At 36.1% G+C, this 20670-nt stretch overlaps 1 protein-coding gene across 3 annotated transcripts in view; it reads right to left on the bottom strand.

The window, feature by feature from the left end:
• Window positions 1-20670, bottom strand: part of LOC149570665 (coatomer subunit zeta-1-like) — a 146268-nt gene that overhangs the window by 66859 nt on the left and 58739 nt on the right. For 2 of the 3 annotated variants that reach the window (XM_089823209.1, XM_089823208.1), the window contains one exon: window positions 10815-10962. In XM_089823209.1, the coding sequence (XP_089679335.1) occupies window positions 10815-10962 (148 nt within the window). The remainder of the gene's footprint in view (window positions 1-10814; window positions 10963-20670) is intronic. The other variant, XM_089823210.1, reaches the window with a different exon arrangement.

The following is a 20670-nucleotide window of genomic DNA, read 5'->3' on the forward strand; positions in this document are numbered from 1 at the left end:
GTAGTGGACTGATTGAAGGACAAAGTACTATAGCAGCACTGTTCATGCGGCACTATTCACGCAACACTATTCACGCGGCACTATAGCAACAAGTTCAAAAGCATGGGCTGGAGTATTATGTCAATAATGCTGAAGTAATTAGTGAGTTGATAAATCTGCCATGTATTTGGTTTTATGAATTCTGAAAATAGCATTTTATTGGCAGCAGTTCATTTCCACTTTGCATATTATTGTAGTTTATTTCTTGTTTATGTTGTATGTACCAATTCCATGCACAAGACACAACAAACAAATAAATGTTTGATTTCCGGAGTTATAAGGGGTTTAAAACATTAAACGGAGCCTAAGAGGTTGAATGCAAACTGTTTGACATAATTCCTTTCAGTAATTTGGTTTAGTTTTTTGGGACATTCAGGGGTGCCCATTTCAGATTTCCTACAAAATTCAAATGTATGATGCACATCTATTTCTTCCTCCATGTGTTTCAATAATTTCCTTGCATCAATGGTCATTCTTTCACCATGTGTGAATTTTGGAGTAGTTTAGACAGCACAATATTTTACAATTTAAACTTTAAACCATAGTTACAAGACTCAAACTAGCGTTGGACTCATCAAGCTGATTTTTGACTCGAGCTTAGACTCGGCATCAAGACTCGGCAAAAACTCAAGATTCAACAAATAGGAAAACCCAAGAAATTGAAAGATTTTAAAGGATTTTTAAAAAATCATGCATTATTTAATCATTTAACATCAAAGACACGATAATTGAGATAAATAGAAGCTACTTTGCACACAAAACAAGTATACATTGATCACATAAGTATAAATGCAAATTTCTAAACAAAATAAGTTAATAACACATTAGAAATATAAATAGTGTCACTGTCAAATGTCTACGATATTTATGGAATATGAAATCCATAGTCAAAAGTTCAAAACATATATCAAAATGAAAGCTAGAACCTAGAAGACTAAGGCTTAGAGTAGCCAATATCAGTGACGAGTTGTCCCTGCAACCTTCCTACGTGTATGCATAGGATAGGCCATGAAAGATCCTACAACCATCTTCTCTCCCTTTGTTTGAGACTCGGCTTTAGTGACATCCAATAACTCTAACTTGACCGAGACCTGGTTAACTCCACTCATTTGAAGTAGCCAGGGCTACATCACCTGTTACTCTTTTCATCACAGTGCTTCCCTAGGTGTAGGACAAGGGTTGTTGTCTCTCAAACAAAATGGCTACACCCATGTGTCAACAACAAAGCTTTAAACTCAACATGACATTCACTATGGCTACTCCCTGACGGTGAATAAACACAAGTGCTAAGTAATGGAGTCTCTCACATGACATCCACCATGGCTGCATTTTAAAAATATATACAACACATGTAAAACAGAGCCCTAAAATTGCATAAGAAAAACTTACCTCTTTTCTTGAGAAATGCTTAGTGAAAAAGTCTTTCAAAATCTTGTTGAAAATCTAAAACAAATCCAAGTGATTTTAAAATGAGGAAAGATCCCAAGTTTGAAGCTAAATAGGCAAAAAAGTTTGATTATTTCTTCATATCAATGCATTTCTTGAGTCAATAGAGAATTTTCGACAAGTCTTCAAGATAGAGAACAAGAATGTATGATAAAAGTAACAAGAAAGACAAAATCAAACTTGAAAATGATCAAGTTTGTGATGAAGATGCAATGCCTCAGAAAAGCGCCATTGTAGAGGTAAAAAAAATGTTTTGATGAAAGACAACAAGTTGCAAATGACGTCCACACCCTGGACAGGATTCTAGCTTGGAAATGCAAGTATAAACAATTGAAATCTTAACACAGGTATAAACAATTGAAATCTTCTCCCTCAAATCTGTTTGTACCAAAAACGTGCCCTAGGGGTACATTTTCATGCAAAATGTTGTAATGTCCCCATTTTTGTCAATATTAGAGTTTCATGGAGTAGCCTATTAATGTGATCCTCATAGGCTAATTATTGTGGATAGAGGGTCTTTTGCGGTAGTGACTTGACTTGGGAGGGTTTTATCTTCTACACAATTCAGTAAGCTATAGGTTGGTCTTCATTTGGCTCAAACTAGACTTCGTTTGAGCTTACTTTGTGTACTTACTATTGTGTGGTAAGCTGGTATTGATCGAGATGGACCTTTTCTATTTTTGAAGAGTGCATTTGGTCACATAGAGAAATGATAGGTATGACTCCTATTTCAGATGGCATATTTAAATGATGAGTATTTTGAGAGTTATTATATTTTTAGTAGCCAAATTATTATTAAATAATTAAATAGCTTATTATAAAGTTATAATTTAACTTTATAATTTCACTTAAGTTTGAAGGTTTAGTTATCGGCGGAAAGTGTTATTTATTAATTAGTTAAGCCAAGTCAAGTGAGAGAATCTAATGGAAGCTTCTAATTAATGTTGTGTAGTGAAGTTTCCTAAATGAAAGTTACATTTTGGCAACAAAAGAGAATTTAGAGGTTATAAATACAAGCCTGTCTATTGAGAAAAGCATGCTTGAATATTTATTTGCTTTTGTTGCCTTTGTGGCTTTTCTGAATTCTAAGATTTTGTGTGCCCTTTCTGAAGTATAAGGGTTATTATGAGAATTACTCTTGCAAATTGTGCTAAAGTATACAATTTGCCATTCTCCTACTATTCAACTATGTCTAAGGAGAATTTGTTGTTGTGATTTATCTTTTGATTATCTCTTGTGAGGGTTTCTGAGTTTGGAGTTTCCATCCATTGCTGATGTATAATGGATTGGATCTGAGATTGTGACATCTCCTTACTCTGTTCATCTATGGCTGGGAGAAGTGTTTGTTAGCTAAGAATTTTGGGATCAATTCTGAAAAATCTAGGAGCAGCATTTATATATTACTGACGTGTGTATGCTGGTTAGAGCTTGTTGTGCATTCTTGAAGGCTGCCATATTCTCCTGTAGCAGCAACTGGTGTTATTTTTCATGCCTACAATCACTTTTGACGGGTCAGAAAACACCAATTAGGGCCTGCGTTTATCTTCAGACATGTTGCAATTGTATTGGGAGAACTTGCATTGACTTTTGTGACTTGCGCTGCAAGTTGGGAGCCCATGTTGTGCTGAAGTGGGGCTGTGTTCAACACCTAGAGGTTTGCAATTTGATTTTGGAACTCCACTATCCTATGTGAGGCTCATGCAGCAGACACTGGAGGTCGTAATTTGGTTCAGAATTTAATTGGATGCTCTATAACAGGTTCTATGTTTTCAATTGATATAAATAAATGAATCTGCAGTTTATTACTGTGTAAAGACATTAAATGAGGAAATTGTTCTTTGTTCATTACTAAATTAGTATCATAATTCAGCTGGTAGAACTTTTGCAAATGAGTTGGAACTAAATTAACAAGATTGCTACTTGGGAATTTGTAGTTTGTGGATTAGTTCAGCCCATAGCAATTTAAATCATATGCTAGTATTGGAGAATGCTTGCCAAGTGTTTAACAAAATACTAGATTGTTGATTAAGGAAATAAATTGACGTTTTGTTTAAGCTATAACCAAACAGGGTTATTACAAATGCAGCCTCTAAATGTGTTTGAAGAGCATGCAAATGCTCTAAAATTGGTGCCTATAGACTTCAAGAGAATATGCAGAAAATTAGAGGAAGAAAATGTGTTTTTCCTATACATTTGCATGTATAATAGGTGTGCAGATGAGCCCAAAATAGCTGCCCAAAGAATCTTTAAGTCAAATGCTTTATATAATTATTAAACTGGGCCTTTGCTTGGAGATACCATGCATTTTAAAACATGTATTGACATCAAAAATCACTGCTCTAAGAAACACAGCTATAAGAGGAGTAAAGACATGTTTTTATATATCATTTGCATATGCATTTTGATCTTTAAAACATATGCAAACCTCTCAAAATGCCACCTATCACAACGGATGGGTTTTTAGATAACAAACACATTATAATGCTTTACTAAATATGCAAATGATTTGAAAAATGTCACTTATGGCTTCGATGGGCTGTTTGAAGCCAAATAGATATTTTTAATTGTGTTTACAAAGCATACATAATGCTTTTGAAAAAAGCCACTGATGGGGAGGTCATCTTCCTCACTGAGCCCTACTCTCTTCTAGGACTCCTTGGACTCACTAATGAATTATAGATTGAAGTCAATTAACACACATTGAAACTATCTTTATTGAATTCAGAAAATCACATTACATTCAGTAGTTTCTTTCTCCTAGAAATTTCTAACTAGTTCTAACTCCTAAAAACTCCTTTTTCCTCCTTGCTTGTGCCACCCGAGAACATCCGGCTTCTTATACTCCTTATTCAACTCATTTCAGCAAATCATCAAGTTTCGTGAACTAAAGCATTCAACCACCCTTTGGCTCTGTAACTCCTTGGTTTGTAACTACTTCTTGGGTTGACGTGGTTTTCTATCTTTCCGCATGTCCATTCTCTTTTTGTCTTTACTGGTTTGCAAAGTTGCAAAAATGTCATTTTCGCCTCGTTGCAACTCTCTTCACTGCCTTCGTTTTAAGTTGAGATGATGCGCTTAACTATTTCTTAGTTGTTTCGCAGCTCATTCTCTAACTGCCTGCACTCACATTGCGATGTTGTGGACGCTTGTCGCGACTTCACACCTATTTCCTCTGGCGGTTCACTTAACCTTGCGACCCTGCGAATAGTGCTTAGCGCAACTTCATTGCAATTTACTCTAACTATCCAAATGCCCTTGCGATCATGCGACGAGCTCTATTCGCAACTTCGTTGCAGTTTTCTCTAACTATCCACCTACTCATGCGATGAGCTTTGTTCATGACTTCGCTACGGTTTTCCCTAATTGTCCACTTGCCATCACGATCATGTGATGAGCTTTGTTTACGTCTTCATTGTGGTTTCCCTAATGTTTGACTTGACAGTCCCGTTGATGCGATATGGTCTATCACTACCTTGCCACAGTTATGTTAGCAGCTCCATTTACTCTTGTAATGTTGCAACCTATGTTCAACACTGCTTTGTCGTGGTTTGCTTGACATAGCCCTTTGCGGTGGTGATGATGAAAACATGTCTATTTTGCTTCTGGTCGCATCTTCACTAGCTTACTTTGCGGTCATTCCCCAACTACTCTAATGTTGCGTAACTATTGACTTCCCTTTATCGCTACTTCGCAAGTCTGAACTGCGGTTAGTCATTGGCAGTTGCAATGATGCGAAAATACCATACTTCCTTCTATCGCCACTTCGCAAGTCTAAACTGTTGTTAGTCACTAATTGTTGTGATGATGCGAAAACACCATACTGCCTTCTATCGCCACTTCACAGGTCTAAACTGTTGTTAGTCATTTGTAGTTGCGATGATGCGAAATCCTTCATTTTGACTGCCTCACCACTTCGCACAGTTATGGAACTAAGTTGTCCAATTGGCTGTGATCTTGCGGATGTCAAATGAATGTTATTTGATGACCTTATTTGATGTGATCTACTCTCGTGATCACGAACACAAAATTTGAACTGGGTTGGAGTAAACCCTAGGGTGCTCCTGCACCAGCCACCATGGACTCATGGACTATAAACATTACAGGTGTAGTTTTAGAATCAACTTGCATGTTCCCAAGTTAAGCATATGCTTATGTGATATTTATAATAAAGCCAACCAATGTATTCAATTTTACATGCAATTTATAATTTTAAAGAGATATGTAATCGGACTTGGAAAGTCTTCCTTCACATTAGAAATTCATTAAAACTACGTATAAATCTCATCCGAATGATGTGAAATTTTAAAATGGGGTTCTAAACCCACTATACGTGTAAATGACATTTTTATTTCATGCAATTATCTATAAAAAGCCCACTTCTGAGAGCTTTACAATTAGAGAACAAGGATATGCAGTCGGGCCATAAACCCAACCTGCAACACTCTTAATTCCTTAATAACATTAGCTAGACAATGTTGTTTGAAGTTGAAGAAAGCTCATTATGAGCAGAATTATAAATGCTACAATCAAAGGCGAAAACAACACTAAAAACAAAACACAAAACTAAGAAAAATGACAAAAAAGACTTTCAAGTTACCAAAAATCAAGTGCTTGCAGTAAGAGAAGAAAAACTTGTTACGAAAAGCAAAAAGGTGATTAATTTGATGGAAACCCTCAAAAGGGATGCATGAAACGTGTAAAATAAATGGCAATTCAAGGATGACAAATTGCCTTTGTGACGCTTTATTCAAAGCATCAAAATTATAAAGGATACACCTACTAATTCATGAGAAAATTGCATAGGTTTGCCAAAATTTTGTGATGTCAAAATTGAGGACAATGGGTACAAGCTATGCATACCTAAAGAAGTTGGTGGAATATGTCTTAAAAATATGAAAATACAAAATAAGGTGCTCGGGGCCAAACTAGCATCAAAGTTGTATAAAGAATCAAATTGCAAATGAGCAAAGATGCTTCAAAGGACATACTTACACAATGACTCCCTTGAATGTTTTTTAGGACAGCTAACCCCCTTAGAGGGTCTAGGGTATGGAATTTTCTCTTCTAATGCAAAGATGTGATTACTGACAACCTTACTTGGGACATCAACAAAGGAGAGAAATCTCTATTTTGGACTAACTCTTGGGTGGATATGCTGCTATAAGTAACAACCCTAACTTAATAAATATAAGGGATTATCTTGAGAATCATTGGGGATCACTGGTAAAAGACTGCATAGAATTTAATGAGCCCTCTCTTGGGTGGAAATGGAAGTCCTTTAGTGATTTGCCAGCACTCAGGAATAAAATATCAGAATTACTAAGTATATTAGTGGCTAGAGTCATCACTCCCAAAAGAGGTATTGATAGACTCATCTAGAGAGGCTCCAAGAGAGGAGAATAAAATGTCAAGGATGGTTAAGCTACCTTAAAGAAAGAGCAATAATTGAATAAGACAGGTCTATCTATCCACATGGGTTGGGATAAAGCTTGTCTACCAAAGGCCAGTATGTTTCTACAAGTAGCTATACAAGGTAGAAACTTAACTACAAATAGGTTTAAAAAACATGGATTTCAAGGCCAATCTGAATGTCTATTATGTGAGGCCAGTGAAGAAACCACATAACACATGTTAGTAGAATGTCCCTTTTCTTCTCTTTGTTGGCAATGGTTACACAACAAACTAGAATGGCATACAACATGACATAAGAATCTGAAGGATATACAACAAGGTTGGCCAGATGATTGCTATAACAACCTTTATAGACCATTATGGAAGATAGCCCCTTCAATAATGGTACGGGAAATCTGGAAAGAAAGGAATAGCCATATCTTTCAAGGAAAAAGCATGGATCTAGTAAGCTAGACTAACAAGATGGAAGCTTCTATAGTTGAAACCGTGAACAGTAGGATAAAAAATGGGAACTTAGAAGAGGCGAGTTTTATGATCCAGGACAGCAAAATGAGGCAGAAATGGTTTGGACTAGTCATAGCTCTGAGTTTTAATCATAACACAAAAGATAAGACGCTAAAAAAGGAATCAATGTTAGTGATCAAAACCAGATCATGGTTGGTTTAAACTAAAGTTTGATGGGGCCTCGAGGAGCAACCTGAGGGTGGCAGCATAGGGTGCATTATCCATGATTGGAATGGGGATATTTGTGTGAAACTTTCCCAGCCCATAGGGTCAAAGTTTTTAAAAATATTGCGGAAATTTATGCTGTTGTAGAAGGTTTACTTTTATGTCAACAATTATAACTAATAAAAAGTATCTATTGAAGGAAACTCAAATTATTATAAATGCCTTAAGAACTGGCAAGACTCCCAATTAGAAATCGCACCCCAAACTTGAAGGGTCATGGAGCTATTAGAGAACCTTGAAGAATTTACCATAAACCACAGACATGAAGAAGGTAACAAACTTGCAGATGAACTGGCAAATATGAGGGCAAAAGGCAAGCAGATTGAGAGTCGAACCATATCCTAAATTGTCAGAGATGTTTCAAGGCAGGTTTAAACAACTAGAGGCATAAGTAGGACTAAGATCTCAGCAAGTAGGAAATAATTTCAGATTCTCAAAAACAATGGCAGTATAGAGTTATTATCATTATACCCCTACTATCCTTATCTAGATGACCACCTTTGTTTCTTGGGGTTTGGTTTTATTTTCCTTAGCTAACATTGTCCTCATTTGTCTTTGATGCCTCCTCTTCCTCCTCCTTGGTCACTCATTTTGTTTAATATCATCTTACAGTCTTGTTTTATAAATATCGACTATGGTCTATAAATATGTATCTATATATATACATAGATAGATAGCTTTTATATATATATATATATATACTGCAGTTTATTTATACACACACACCTGTGGGTTTGATATTCCTCTACTTGTGCTGGGAACACTTGTGTGTGTGGAAGTTCCCATTTTATTCAGATATACATAATAGGCACGAGATGTATACAAAAGTGGCATGGAATGAATGTTTAGATTGGCACAAATTTCATCAATACTAAGCATTTTGGTAGAGCAAGTCTATTGTGTCTGCAGCTAAATGAAGAATTCTGATGATAAGACAATACAAGCAAAGCAAAAGTCTATTAGTCAACCTGTGGGAGCAAAGCTGATTCAGGGCTGGAAGAAGTCTTGACTTACCTGCTTCTTACACAGTTACCCAGTTCCTAAAACTGGATTGATTATAAGAAATTATGTAATGCATTGTTGTGTTCATTATATCGCACTACATAAACACAACATTTAATTCCTCCACATTACCCCGTCTAAGTAAAACAAGATGTTCTATAAAATTATGTAGCTATACAATCTTTTATTTTATTATTTGGGCAAGACTAGAGGTTTGCTCCGCCTGACTCTTTCCTACTGGTGCCCCTAGTGAACCAGGTTGTAAATAGGTTTAATATTAATAAAAAAATTGGCCAATGGCCTACTGCGTATCAAAAAATATATATATGAATAACTTATAGTTATTTTATTTAAAGCCACTAAGACTATATAAAATGCTATGATAGTCACCACAACTGAATTTACCTACAATACTAAAAACAGTTTCCATGCCAGTTAGCCCAGCCGGTGCTAAGTATTGACTTACTAAAAATATTAAGTATTAGAAAACTAACCAAAAATCAACCCTCGAAAAGGCTATTATGCTCGTAATGATGGTAGCTCAATTAATCATCAAATATTGTCAAATTGTTGGATAAAATGCCTCCGAAGTTCCCTTACCCTATCTCATTAACCTATGGGAATCAAATGAATAGGCTAAAGGTCTGCCAACTCAACAGGTTAGGAAGAGGACATTACACTTGGCACTAGTTAATTTAATCTTCCTCTAGCGTTTTGATCTATTGTTGCATTCATCCTTTCTATAAGGATTCATTCATTCATTTGTAATCATTAATTTTATTGTGCTTCAATACAATTCTCGAGTAGTTGAGCAGATCCATCTTATTTGATCTCTGTTTGTGACATGTTTTGCTTGTAGGTGATTCATGGACTTGTAGGATTCAACAAATAACTCCAACAGCTACAAGTGCAAAATGCAAATTGATTGTCATGATTGAGTTGCAAATGGATAGATTAAATACAGAGAGGCTTAAGGTTTTGAAAAGTCAGGCAACTAGAATCAAGGCACAGCATTTTCTGTACACACAAACAATGTTGACAATAAAAATCACAAAGACCAAGTATAAGAGGTTGGAGAACTCTAAGAATAAGCATGGCAATAAGAATTAGCTATAAAATATAGTGTCTATTGGTGAAATAGAAACATAAGAGAAATAAAAATCAAGGGGTGAGAGGGGAACCAAATGGATCTGTATGATTTTAGGTTCATTTTACATTGACTTAATAGATTCTGCACATACAGAATTTTATTATAGGATTCGGATTTATAACAAAATGTTAAGACACAACTTGGAAGTGTTAAACAGGCTGTGGGCCTACTGTAGGGTCCACAAAAGGATGAGAAAAGGGTGGCAATCAGAAAATAGAAAACACTTGATTAATAATAGGAAAGGCCTCAACCATTGGGAAAAAATGTTTGACAAATTGATATCAAATTTCAAAGATGAAATCAAGGACATGGAATTTGTTGGGTTATAGAGTTGAATAATCAGCATTAAAATTATGACTTTTACCCCAGCTCTTCAAAAGAAATAGTAATGTAAACTTAATGTTAGTTCAACTAACATGTAGGTTTTTTGATCTATGCAATATTTTTCACCACATTGTTGGTTGTAATAGAGACTTAATGATTTATGATTTTACCTTAAGTTTAAGTGTCTGCAATAGGGCCTTGAAAGAATCCATTTAATGATCATAAATGTTTTTTACTGTTTCCCCAATTAAAAATGCTGTTTTTGACAAAAATAAAGATTTTCCCTAGCAGACAATCAAACACAAACATGAAGGATGCTCATAAACTTACATGAAAAAACATAGAAACCTATTATAGCTACAGAAAAGTTATTAAAGATGCATATTATTTTATTTGTTACAGTAGGTAGAAGAGAACAAATAAATTGCATTCCCATTCACAGAAAATCAATGGTAATTAGTAGTAAAAATACAAACTGTGGAAATGCAATAAACCTCAAGCATATCTAACTTGACACTGTAGACTAAGAACCCTCAACACGGTCATTATTCTTCTGTTGTCGAGTTCATCAAATTCTAAGCTACTTTGCTATACACAGACTACACTTTTACGCAAGCAATAGTAGAAATCTGAATCTTAAAAAGAAAAGGAATAAACAATTTTAATTTTTTATCAGCTCAGGAGTATGCAAGGAAATCTCCCTACAGCATACCTGAGCAAGTTAGAAACTGCATCAAAAAAACCTTGCAGAACTGTTGCCAAAATGAGCTCGTTCTCATTTTCACCCCCAGTAACAAAGAAGTGCAGATCTGATATGAACTTGTATACAACAATGTAGCCATCAAACATTCCGATTTCCGCTGCATAATGATAATGGACTAATGAACACATTTCACAGAAAGAGCTAAATGCATATTAAAATTTCATATTTGTGTGCCATCCCATGGACAATTTAAAAGGTGTAGAATTCCAAATAACCAAACGCCTTCAAATATATCGATTTAGCCTCTTGTGAACAGTATGTTATTCCTAGTATACATATATGGATGAAAAAATTCAGAAACTTGAGAAAACAGTAAACAAAAGAACAAATGATGATTTCAAGACACATTAAATTAATGTCCGTAAATGATCTATATGGTCAATGCAGCTGAAAGAATCCCTGGCAGATATAGTTAAAACACTGCCTTTCCTACATATACTTGTGATTTCACAAATTTGGCATAGCCAACCAACAGAACACCAGACTTCAAGAAAACCAAAGTGTACCTTGCACGGTTTGTTGTTCACTCGCAAACATGTTTTATTGCACAATAAATCAGCTTTTATCTTTTTTGACATTTTTTTTTTGTTTTTGCAAGACTGATATTTAGTGGAATTTAAATCAGCTTTTATCTTTTTTGACATTTTTTTTGTTTTTGCAAGACTGATATTTAGTGGAATTTTAAGTGATTTGTTTGTTTGTCCAAGCAAATTCTTCATACTTCTATGAAGGAAGGAAAATTCAAAATAGTATACTTTTTATGGAGCATACCATGAAATTTCTAGAAGACAGGGTAGTATCCATTTGAAAGAATCTTGGGACTACTCTGTAAGCTTTGTAGCACATACCACTTGGACCCCAAACCCCGTTTGGGAGACTGGGAAAGCAAGTTGCAATATTCCCAGTCACATCTTGTTGTCCTACATTTTGTCACCATAAAATGTAGGTAACAGTATGAAACTTTTTCAAATTAGTTTCGCATTTCTCTGAGTTTATTTCATTATTTAATTGGTTAGTATTGATCAACCAATCGATACCAATTGATACAATGAATCTTTTTATTGAAGGCCTTCGTCAAGTCTTTTTTGTTTTGCTTTTTGTCGAGCCTTTGCTTGATTTTTGAAGCCTTCAAAGTCTGTTTTTTGCTTTTGAGTTTGCATTTGTTTGTTTTTAGTCCTTTGGTTTTGCTCATGTCATGCCTTTCGTTTTCTCCTTTGATTCGGTCTAAACTAGAGGTCAATCGGAATTGTCAGTCAAGAGATATGGTCATTTTAGTGCTTCAAAAGTGAAAATTTTAGGTGCAACAGCACGAATTAAAAATATGATGTTATATTTTCATTTTGACATTCACTTTTTGAAAATATAACATTTTACTTACTTTTTGTTATGTTTTGAAGTTACTTTTCATTTAAATTTATAACTTAAAGTGACTATAGTGCACTTTATGTTATAATTTTAAGTTGAGTTACTTTTTAATTTTTCACTTAAAGTGACTATAGAACTATATAGTTACTTTTTAAATATTTGATTTTTAAATCAAATACTTATATAAATGTCACTTTAATATAATGTTTATGTATTATATTGATTAATATGATGCATCAATGTTATTTTTGACCCATATTATTGACATTTTTATAAAAATAAGTGAAATGCATAACTTAAAAGCCTAAAAGTGGACATTTTATGTGCATATGCATGTAAAAAACTATGTAAAGTGGAAACTTTTCATGCCAATGCATATAAAAACTCATTTTGAAGACCTTTTTCATGCCATTACATCAAATGCTTGTAAAAGTGGACGTTTTTTATGCAATGACATGAAAAGTTGAGTTTTTATGCTTGTGCATCAAAAAGTTGAGATATGTTCATAAAATATGTGACTCCAAAAAGTGAGATTTTGGAGACTTCTAATTTTCTCCATGGATTTGGATGAAATCAGTTGCATTCAAAACATTTTGGAGAGGTGATCATTTTCCCTCATCAAAAATCAGTTTATTGCACCCAAAAATGTGTTCAAAACTCCCAAGCTAGGGCACAATTTTGCAAAAAACTCCATAAATCTTCAAATTTGGAACATGCTTTTGTTTTGAATCAAATCGTTTTGACCTTATTTGCTGATTCCTTTACATTTTGATCATTATTTTGGTGTCAAAACACCAAATCGTTTTTGCTTGGAGAAACAGGTTTTTGCTTAGAATGCCCGAAAAATTGGGGTTTTAATCCACTTTTATGTGTTTTAAAGCAACTTTTTTGCATTTGGATCCATGTATATTCATTTGGGAAAGTCATTTTTGCATTCACAAGCCAAAAATGACTCAAAAACATGCAGTTTTTAGCCACGTTTTTGCAAAAACGGCCCAGATTTTTGAATTAAAAAGTCATGTTTTTGTTCAAAAAACTCAAAAAAATGCATTTCTAGCTCATACCTTTGATCAAGAGGGATTGTTTTTGAGTTTTAAAAGCATGATATTGTCTTTGGAGGGCATTTATTCGGCACTTTCATGTCAAATCCGACCATTGAATGTCCATTACATGCAAGTGCGGAAAAAGTCAAAAAATTGTTTGAAAATCTGGATTGAGGGGAGAATTGGTCTTAAGACTATAAAACTTGCTATTTTAGCATCTTTTCCTTCATTTTTGGCACATATTCATCATGTAAGTGGACCTCTTCTTTCTTACATTTTAATTCATGCTTATCCTTGCTGATTCTATGGAATGGATGCCATTTGTGAGAATCTTTGCCTTAGAATGTGCATTTTTCCTTTAAATATGAATTTCTCCTTCATTTTGATGTTTTTGGTTCTTCCCCAAGTTCCAAATTTGAATTTCATCTTTGGAGTGCGTTGCATCTTGGCATGTTTTGAGTTGTTTTCAAAGGTATGTTGTTTTCCTTTTGTTTTGGTTTTGTGTTTGTTTGCCGATTTTTCTCCATTTCGAGAAGTTGCAAGTTTTTTCCCAAAAACTTGTTTTTCTTTCATTACATGCGAAAGCGTTATCATTTTTCACATTCCATTTCCATATCATTACACCTCACATCTCATCCGACAAATGTGATTACATGTTTTTCACCATCATTCGCCATTCACACATGCATGTAATCCCATTTTCCACTTCTGTTTTCATCCATCTCATTTTTCTCTTTCATTCGCACGACACAATTACACGAAATGTCTTACATGTAATTGCATCTAAAAGATCCAATTTTGACTAAAAGTCACTTTTTGAAAAGTCAAAAAGATGTCATTTTCTCCTCTCCATATGCATTCACACCTCCATGAGCAAATACATGTTTCCGTATCTTTCCATGCTTTCCATCTTAGCCTTCATCCGCATATGCATTTAAAGCGTATCTTTCACTCACACTTGCATCTCATTTCACCCTCCACTTTCCGTTACATGTTGCACTTACATGTAATCCATTTTCCATGCAGTGACATCTTGAAAGCCCAAGTCACTTTTTGAAAATCAGCAATCTCCATTTACACGCATTCCCATGCGCCAAGCACTTTACTTCAAAAAATAAAATAAAATAAAAGGAGTTAAAGGTGCTGATGTAAAATTGTTTCGAGTGTACATCCGAACATCATCAAGAAAGTTTTCAAAGTGTCAAAGACTCTAGTTTGTGCTAATCTACAAAGGAGAATTCACGACAACTTGAGCAAGAAAAGATGGATCATATCAAGTTTCCACATGATAATGGACAATTCATCAAAGAGAGCTAGAGGTTATCAAAAGACACAACACTATGGTTATCAACATGAATGCAGCAGTACAAGGTACAGGAACTCCCAATCCTATTATCATCTGGGATTGCATCGTCAAGTACAAGGCCTTTCAGAATTGTTCTTTTCTCTTCCGTCTTCTTTCTTCTTCTTTCATGTTTGTAGTTGGAGAAGATGTATTACATGAAAAAGTGTAATTACATGTAATGCGAGTTGCATGTATGTAAAAGATATAATGCAAGTTGCATGTGCAGTTGCATGTAATCCATTAGTTTTTGTAGTTAGACTTGGTCAAAGTTGGTTGAGTTACTCTCACTTTCTCCTCCCCCTTTTTCTCAACTTCTTTGCCTATATAAAGGAGTGCCCCCTCATTGTAAAATCATCCTTATCTTTATGCAAAAGAGCTCTGGAGAAATTGTGTCAGCAAAACTTTGTTTGTGTAGCACTATTTTGAGAAAAAGTGAATACAAAGGAGCATTTGAGACTTAACTTTGATTAAGTGAGATTGTTATTTGTGTGAATTGTAAGCTTTGTCTATAATTCATTCAAGCGACCTTTGATTCGTACTATCTTTTGTCATTGATATTGTATCTTGTGATTGATAGAAAAGAGTTAAGAAACAATTGAATCCCAAGCTTTGACCAAGAACAATTGTGAAAATCCATAGCTATTAGCTTTGTCTGTAGTTTGGGTGTTCGTCTTAATTTGCAAAATAGTTAGATTGTTGTTACTTTTAAGAGTCTTTGTGCCCTAATTGTAAAGATTTTACCACATAGAAATACAACAGGACTTAGAGCCAAACTGGTACATTTTGGCTAGTCTTTGAGTTAGTTAAAATTTATCAGTATCACTGTTTCCGGCACGTGATAGAAGTGTAATTAGAGATTCACCTTGCCCATTATTCGTCTTACGAATAAGTGGATCCTTTCTTGAAAATTAAGAAGAAAGGATAATGGTAACACCCTTTTTATAAATCTCTCAATTTCTTGCTTACCTTGAGTTGATCCAAGGAACAATGAGAAGGGGGAGCCTTCCCTTTAAGGTAGGAGAGACTCTGTCTCACATGCTATGGCTGGTCATCCTATTTTGCGACTGAATTTTTACCCAAAATTGTCGGTTGCAAAATATCCACCCAACACATCTAATATCATGAGACATGAGGTCATTTCCCCAAGGCATCCCCTACTAGAAAGTGTAATATACTGGCAAAAGTTTTGAAACCAAAATAATGAATTTTTTACAAGTTTCAATGCATAGGCATTTTGTCAAACAGTTTACATGATAGGAATATTAAGAACAACAATCATAGTATTGAATTCCACCATCCAAACATTGATATTACATCATTTCACCAAATTTCTTGTAATATAAATTCAAAAGAAATTTTTTAGAGCTCATTGCCGTTACAAAACTATAGTTCCAGAAAGCATATAGTGAAAATTACAATCATTAGATCAAAAAATTACCATAATAAGTATTAATTGTTAACCGTGATTATTGTTGTTCAAGAGACAAACAGCAACCTTTTGATATCTTATACCCTTCTTTGATTGTAAAACTCCCAAAGGTGATTGTACGACACTCCCATGAACTACACAAGGGCATATATGGATGCTGTGATTCCTTATTGTACACAGTAACATAGAAAAATGTGCCTTTTTTAGGGTTGCAGCTAATTTTGACCAAGTGCCACATCAGCAATATAGCACCCACTAAATGGTGTGGAGGTCCTTTGTAATGTTGTGACCTCCTTTGTGTTGTGTATGACAGCCTTTGGAAAATATTAAGGTGCAACACAAGCATAAGGAAAGGCTTTGAAAGCCTGAAAAAATATATATCCACCAATTTGATAGGCCTATTGTACTATTACAATAATAGATAAGTCGTCTATTATTAGTTAATGGTTATCTTGTAAATATCTTAAGCTTTAGTTTGCTTTCATTTTTTGCTTTCTCTAGAATAGAATGTTTCTATTCTTTACGATCATTCTTTTGTATAAATTGACCTCTCGGTCTCTGCTAATAACAAGAAAGTATTTACCAATTACCTCGTAATATGGTATTAAAGCATATTTCTTAATTTTATTTATTTTCCAAAAATTATAATTTCTTTTCCGAAATTATCAAAGCAAATTTTCGAAATAATTCTGTGATCCTTGCTTTCTAAAAACCCTCAGATTTTAGACAAAAAAAAATTCTGACCCCAAAAATTAGGGTTTTGGGCAAAAACCCTAGCCGTCGGATTGGAGAAAAAAAGGCGAAATTGATGAAAAATCGCAGTGATTGTAGTCGGATTTGCAAGATTGGATGACACCTTCACAGATTTTCACAGTTTTTCATTGAAAAACGTGCCATGGCATCTCTGACAAATATTCTTTTCGAGCATAATTCCAAATTCAATGGCCACAATTATGGAACCTAGAAGCAGCGCATCATCGCAATCTTTGAATATCAGAACACCGATCAACTTGTTTTGGGTGTTACGCAGCATCCGACTTCTCCGGGTCCTGATCAAGATACATGGGATTCGAATAATCGAGAGGCGATAATGCTTCTCAAACTATCTGTGGCTGATGATCAGCTTTCTTAGATTCCATCTGGCAAGACAACTGCCAAAATCTGAACACACCTCAAAGGTCTTCATGAGACTTCCGACAAGAGCAGAGCCTTCTTTTTGAAAAACACTATGTTTTCTATTGTCATGGATGAATGCAACACGCTCCAAGCACACCTGAATCGGATTCAGAAATCCATGATCAGCTACTTGCCATCAGTCGCAAGAGGGAGGAAGAGGATATTGTGGTAATTACTCTTCGGAGTTTACTAAAATCCTATGAGCATTTTATTGAAACTCTCTAACATCGCATCTACTGGTGTTGATTTGAAGTTCACTCATCTCTGCACCCTGCTACTTTAGCAAGATCGGTGGAAACAACAGTTCGATAGCAGCTCCAGTTCCACCTCCACTGAGCAAGCCTTTGCTGCGAAATCCTTTTAGAAGGATAAGGGCAAGTTTCAGCAACCATCTCAGCAGAAGTCTTCTGCTCCAGCATCCGATGGTACCAGAAAGAACATTCAATGCAACTACTGCCACAAGTATGGTCACATGAAGGTTGAATGTCGGAAATGCTTAACTGCCCAGTCTAAGCAATCAGATTCGCAACCCAAAGTGAACAGCACAGAGCACACTGAGCAGGCAAAATCTATCTTTTACGCCTTCATGGCTAAAAGACTTGCAGATCATGTGAAGTCGTCTGCCTGGTACATTGATTCAAGTGTCTCTCGACATTTCACTCACCGCAGAGACTAGTTTACTGAATACCAACCTTATTCAGATTCTGTTATTTTTTGTGGCGGAGAAGAGTACACGATTGTCAGTAAAGGAAACATTCAAATTCAGTCTGTGGGGAGGAATCTCATATTCCTTGATGTGTACTACGTTCCAGGCATGGAACTAAATCTACTCTCAGTCAGTCAGTTGCTGCGACATTCTCCACACTTGGCAATCACCTTTAGTTCACATCAGTGCACCATCACTGATCGGGCGACTAAGTCTACTGTTGCAGTGGGTCTTGAGGATCGTGGTCTTTTCAAACTTACTGATTCTGGTGATTCTCAAGACATAGCTATGGCTGCTCGGCGATCTTCTGTCAACACATTGGCATCAGTGATATAGGCACTTAAATGTGCATTATCTCTCATAGCTTGCTCGGGATGAGCTTGTTCTTGGTTTGCCAGAGATTCAAACTCAACACCTTGGAGTTTGTGACGCATATCAGGCTAGAAAGCAACATCGCACACCTTTCCCCAATGGCGATTCTTGGCGAGCTTAGGTAATTCAGCTTATTCATGCCGATATCTGCGGCCCTATGGCCACTCTTTTTGTTCTTGGGTCCAGATATTTTCTGTTGTTTGTAGATGATTTTAGTAGAAAAATGTGGGTGTATTTCCTTAAAAAGAAATCAAATGCATTTACTGTATTTCAGAAGTTTAAACCCTTAGTTGAAAAAGAGTCTGGGAAATCTATTATTAATCTTAGATCAGACAATGGGGGGAATTTTGTTCTAATGCTTTCTCCAGCTTCTTGGATACACATGGCATCAAACAACAGTTAACCACACCCCACATGCCACAACAGAACAGTGTAGTTGAATGTCGGAACAGGACAATCACTGAGATGGCTCGTTCCATGGTCAAACACAGACATGTTCCGAAGCAGTTTTGGGCAGAAGCAGTTAACACTGCAGTTTATCTGTTGAACCGGTCACCCACAGTGGTGGTCAAAGGTAAAACTCCGGAAGAGGCCTGGTCAGGTCACAAGCCCAGAATCAGTCACCGGAAGGTTTTTGGCTCTCTTGCTTTTGTTTGGACCCCTGATGCTTCACGCTCCAAGTTGGATGCCAAGAGTCAGAAACTGATGCTTGTTGGATATAGCAGTCTTCACAAAGCCTACCACCTGATTGATGTTGAGACATCTCGTCTCATATACAGTCGTGATGTAATCTTTGATGAGCAGTGAAGACCATTCATGCCTGTTTCTCCTATTCCTGATCCAGCAGACCAACCTATGCAGGCTCATGATTTAGGAGTTTGGCTTCCATTAGGTCCACCTGATGGGAGGGCTCCAATAGCCTCTGCAGCTCCAGTTATTCCAGTGATACCTGTACAGACACCTCCAGCTTCTCCTGCAAGATCACCTCACTTTGTAGATTCTTTACCTGATTTTGATCCAGCTTCTTCTGATGAGGATCCTGCTGATCAAGCATCTCCTAGTACTATTGTTGGTCATTCTCCTATTCAGCCTAAGTGGTGGGCTAAGACACTTGCTGATATTCGTGATGATGAGCTCATTGATGGGAGAACTACTCGGGAAAAAAAGCCAAACTACAAATTCTGTTAACTTTGCTCTTATGGCCAACATTCAAGTGTGTTTGAACCTCGAACATATTCTGAGGCTAAAGGAATTCCAGAGTGGGAACAGGCCATGACATTTGAACACTAGAGCCTGCTGAAGAACAACACTTGGGTCCTTTCTGATCTTCCACCAAGGAAGAAACTCATTGGCTGCAAATGGGTCTATAAAATCAAATACAAATCAGATGGTACTTTGGATAAGTACAAAGCTCATTTAGTGGTGAAGGGCTTTCTTCAGCGTCACGACATTGATTATGAGGAGACCTTTGCTCCTACTACAAAGATGAGCACCATCAGATTAGTCGTAGCCATGGCAGCACAGTTTGGCTGAAAAGTCCATTAGATGGATGTAAAGAGTGCTTTCCTGAATGGTGATCTCCATGAAGAGCTCTACATGACGCAGCCTCCTGGTTTCAAGGTTGCTGGCAAAGACCATCAAGTTCTCAGATTGGTAAAAGCTCTCTATGGTTTGAAGCAGGCCCCTCGAGCATGGTACATCAAGATTGATAAGTACCTCAGTGATAAAGGCTTCCAGAGGAGTTCTTCAAACTCAAATCTGTACATCAAGACTTCTGACAGTGACATCATCCTTCTGGTTATCTATGTGGATGATTTGATCATCACTAGCAGTTCGGCATCTTTGATTCAGGGAATCAAACAGAACTTATGCCATTCTTTTGATATGACTGACCTTAGACTCATGCATTATTGCTTAGGTGTTGAAGTTTGGCAACAGTCTTCTAGTATATTCATCTCTCAATCCAAATATGCCAGAGCCCTGTTAGACAAATTCTATATGCAAGATTGCAAACCTGCATCTACACCTATGGAGAACGGTCTCAAGTTATCCGCAAAGTCTAATTCTCCTTCCGTTGATGATACTACATACAGGGAACTAGTAGGCAACCTCATCTACCTCTCTGCTACTAGGCCTAATATCAGCTTCGCAGTCAGCTATATTTCACGCTTTATGACAGCTCCTAAGGCTGATCATTGGGTGGCAGCAAAGCGTGTGCTTCGTTATGTGAAGGGCACTTCAAATTATGGACTTTTGTACTCTTGGAGTTCTAATCCTAAACTCAGTGGGTTCACAGATTCAAATTGGGCAAGCTCTATTGATGATAAAAAGTCAACATTTGGATGTGTTCAGTTTGGGATCTGGTGCAG

Source organism: Cupressus sempervirens, chromosome 3 (assembly GCF_028749045.1).
Source record: "Cupressus sempervirens isolate cs-2001-9-10 chromosome 3, ASM2874904v1, whole genome shotgun sequence".
NCBI classification, from domain to species: domain Eukaryota; kingdom Viridiplantae; phylum Streptophyta; class Pinopsida; order Cupressales; family Cupressaceae; genus Cupressus; species Cupressus sempervirens.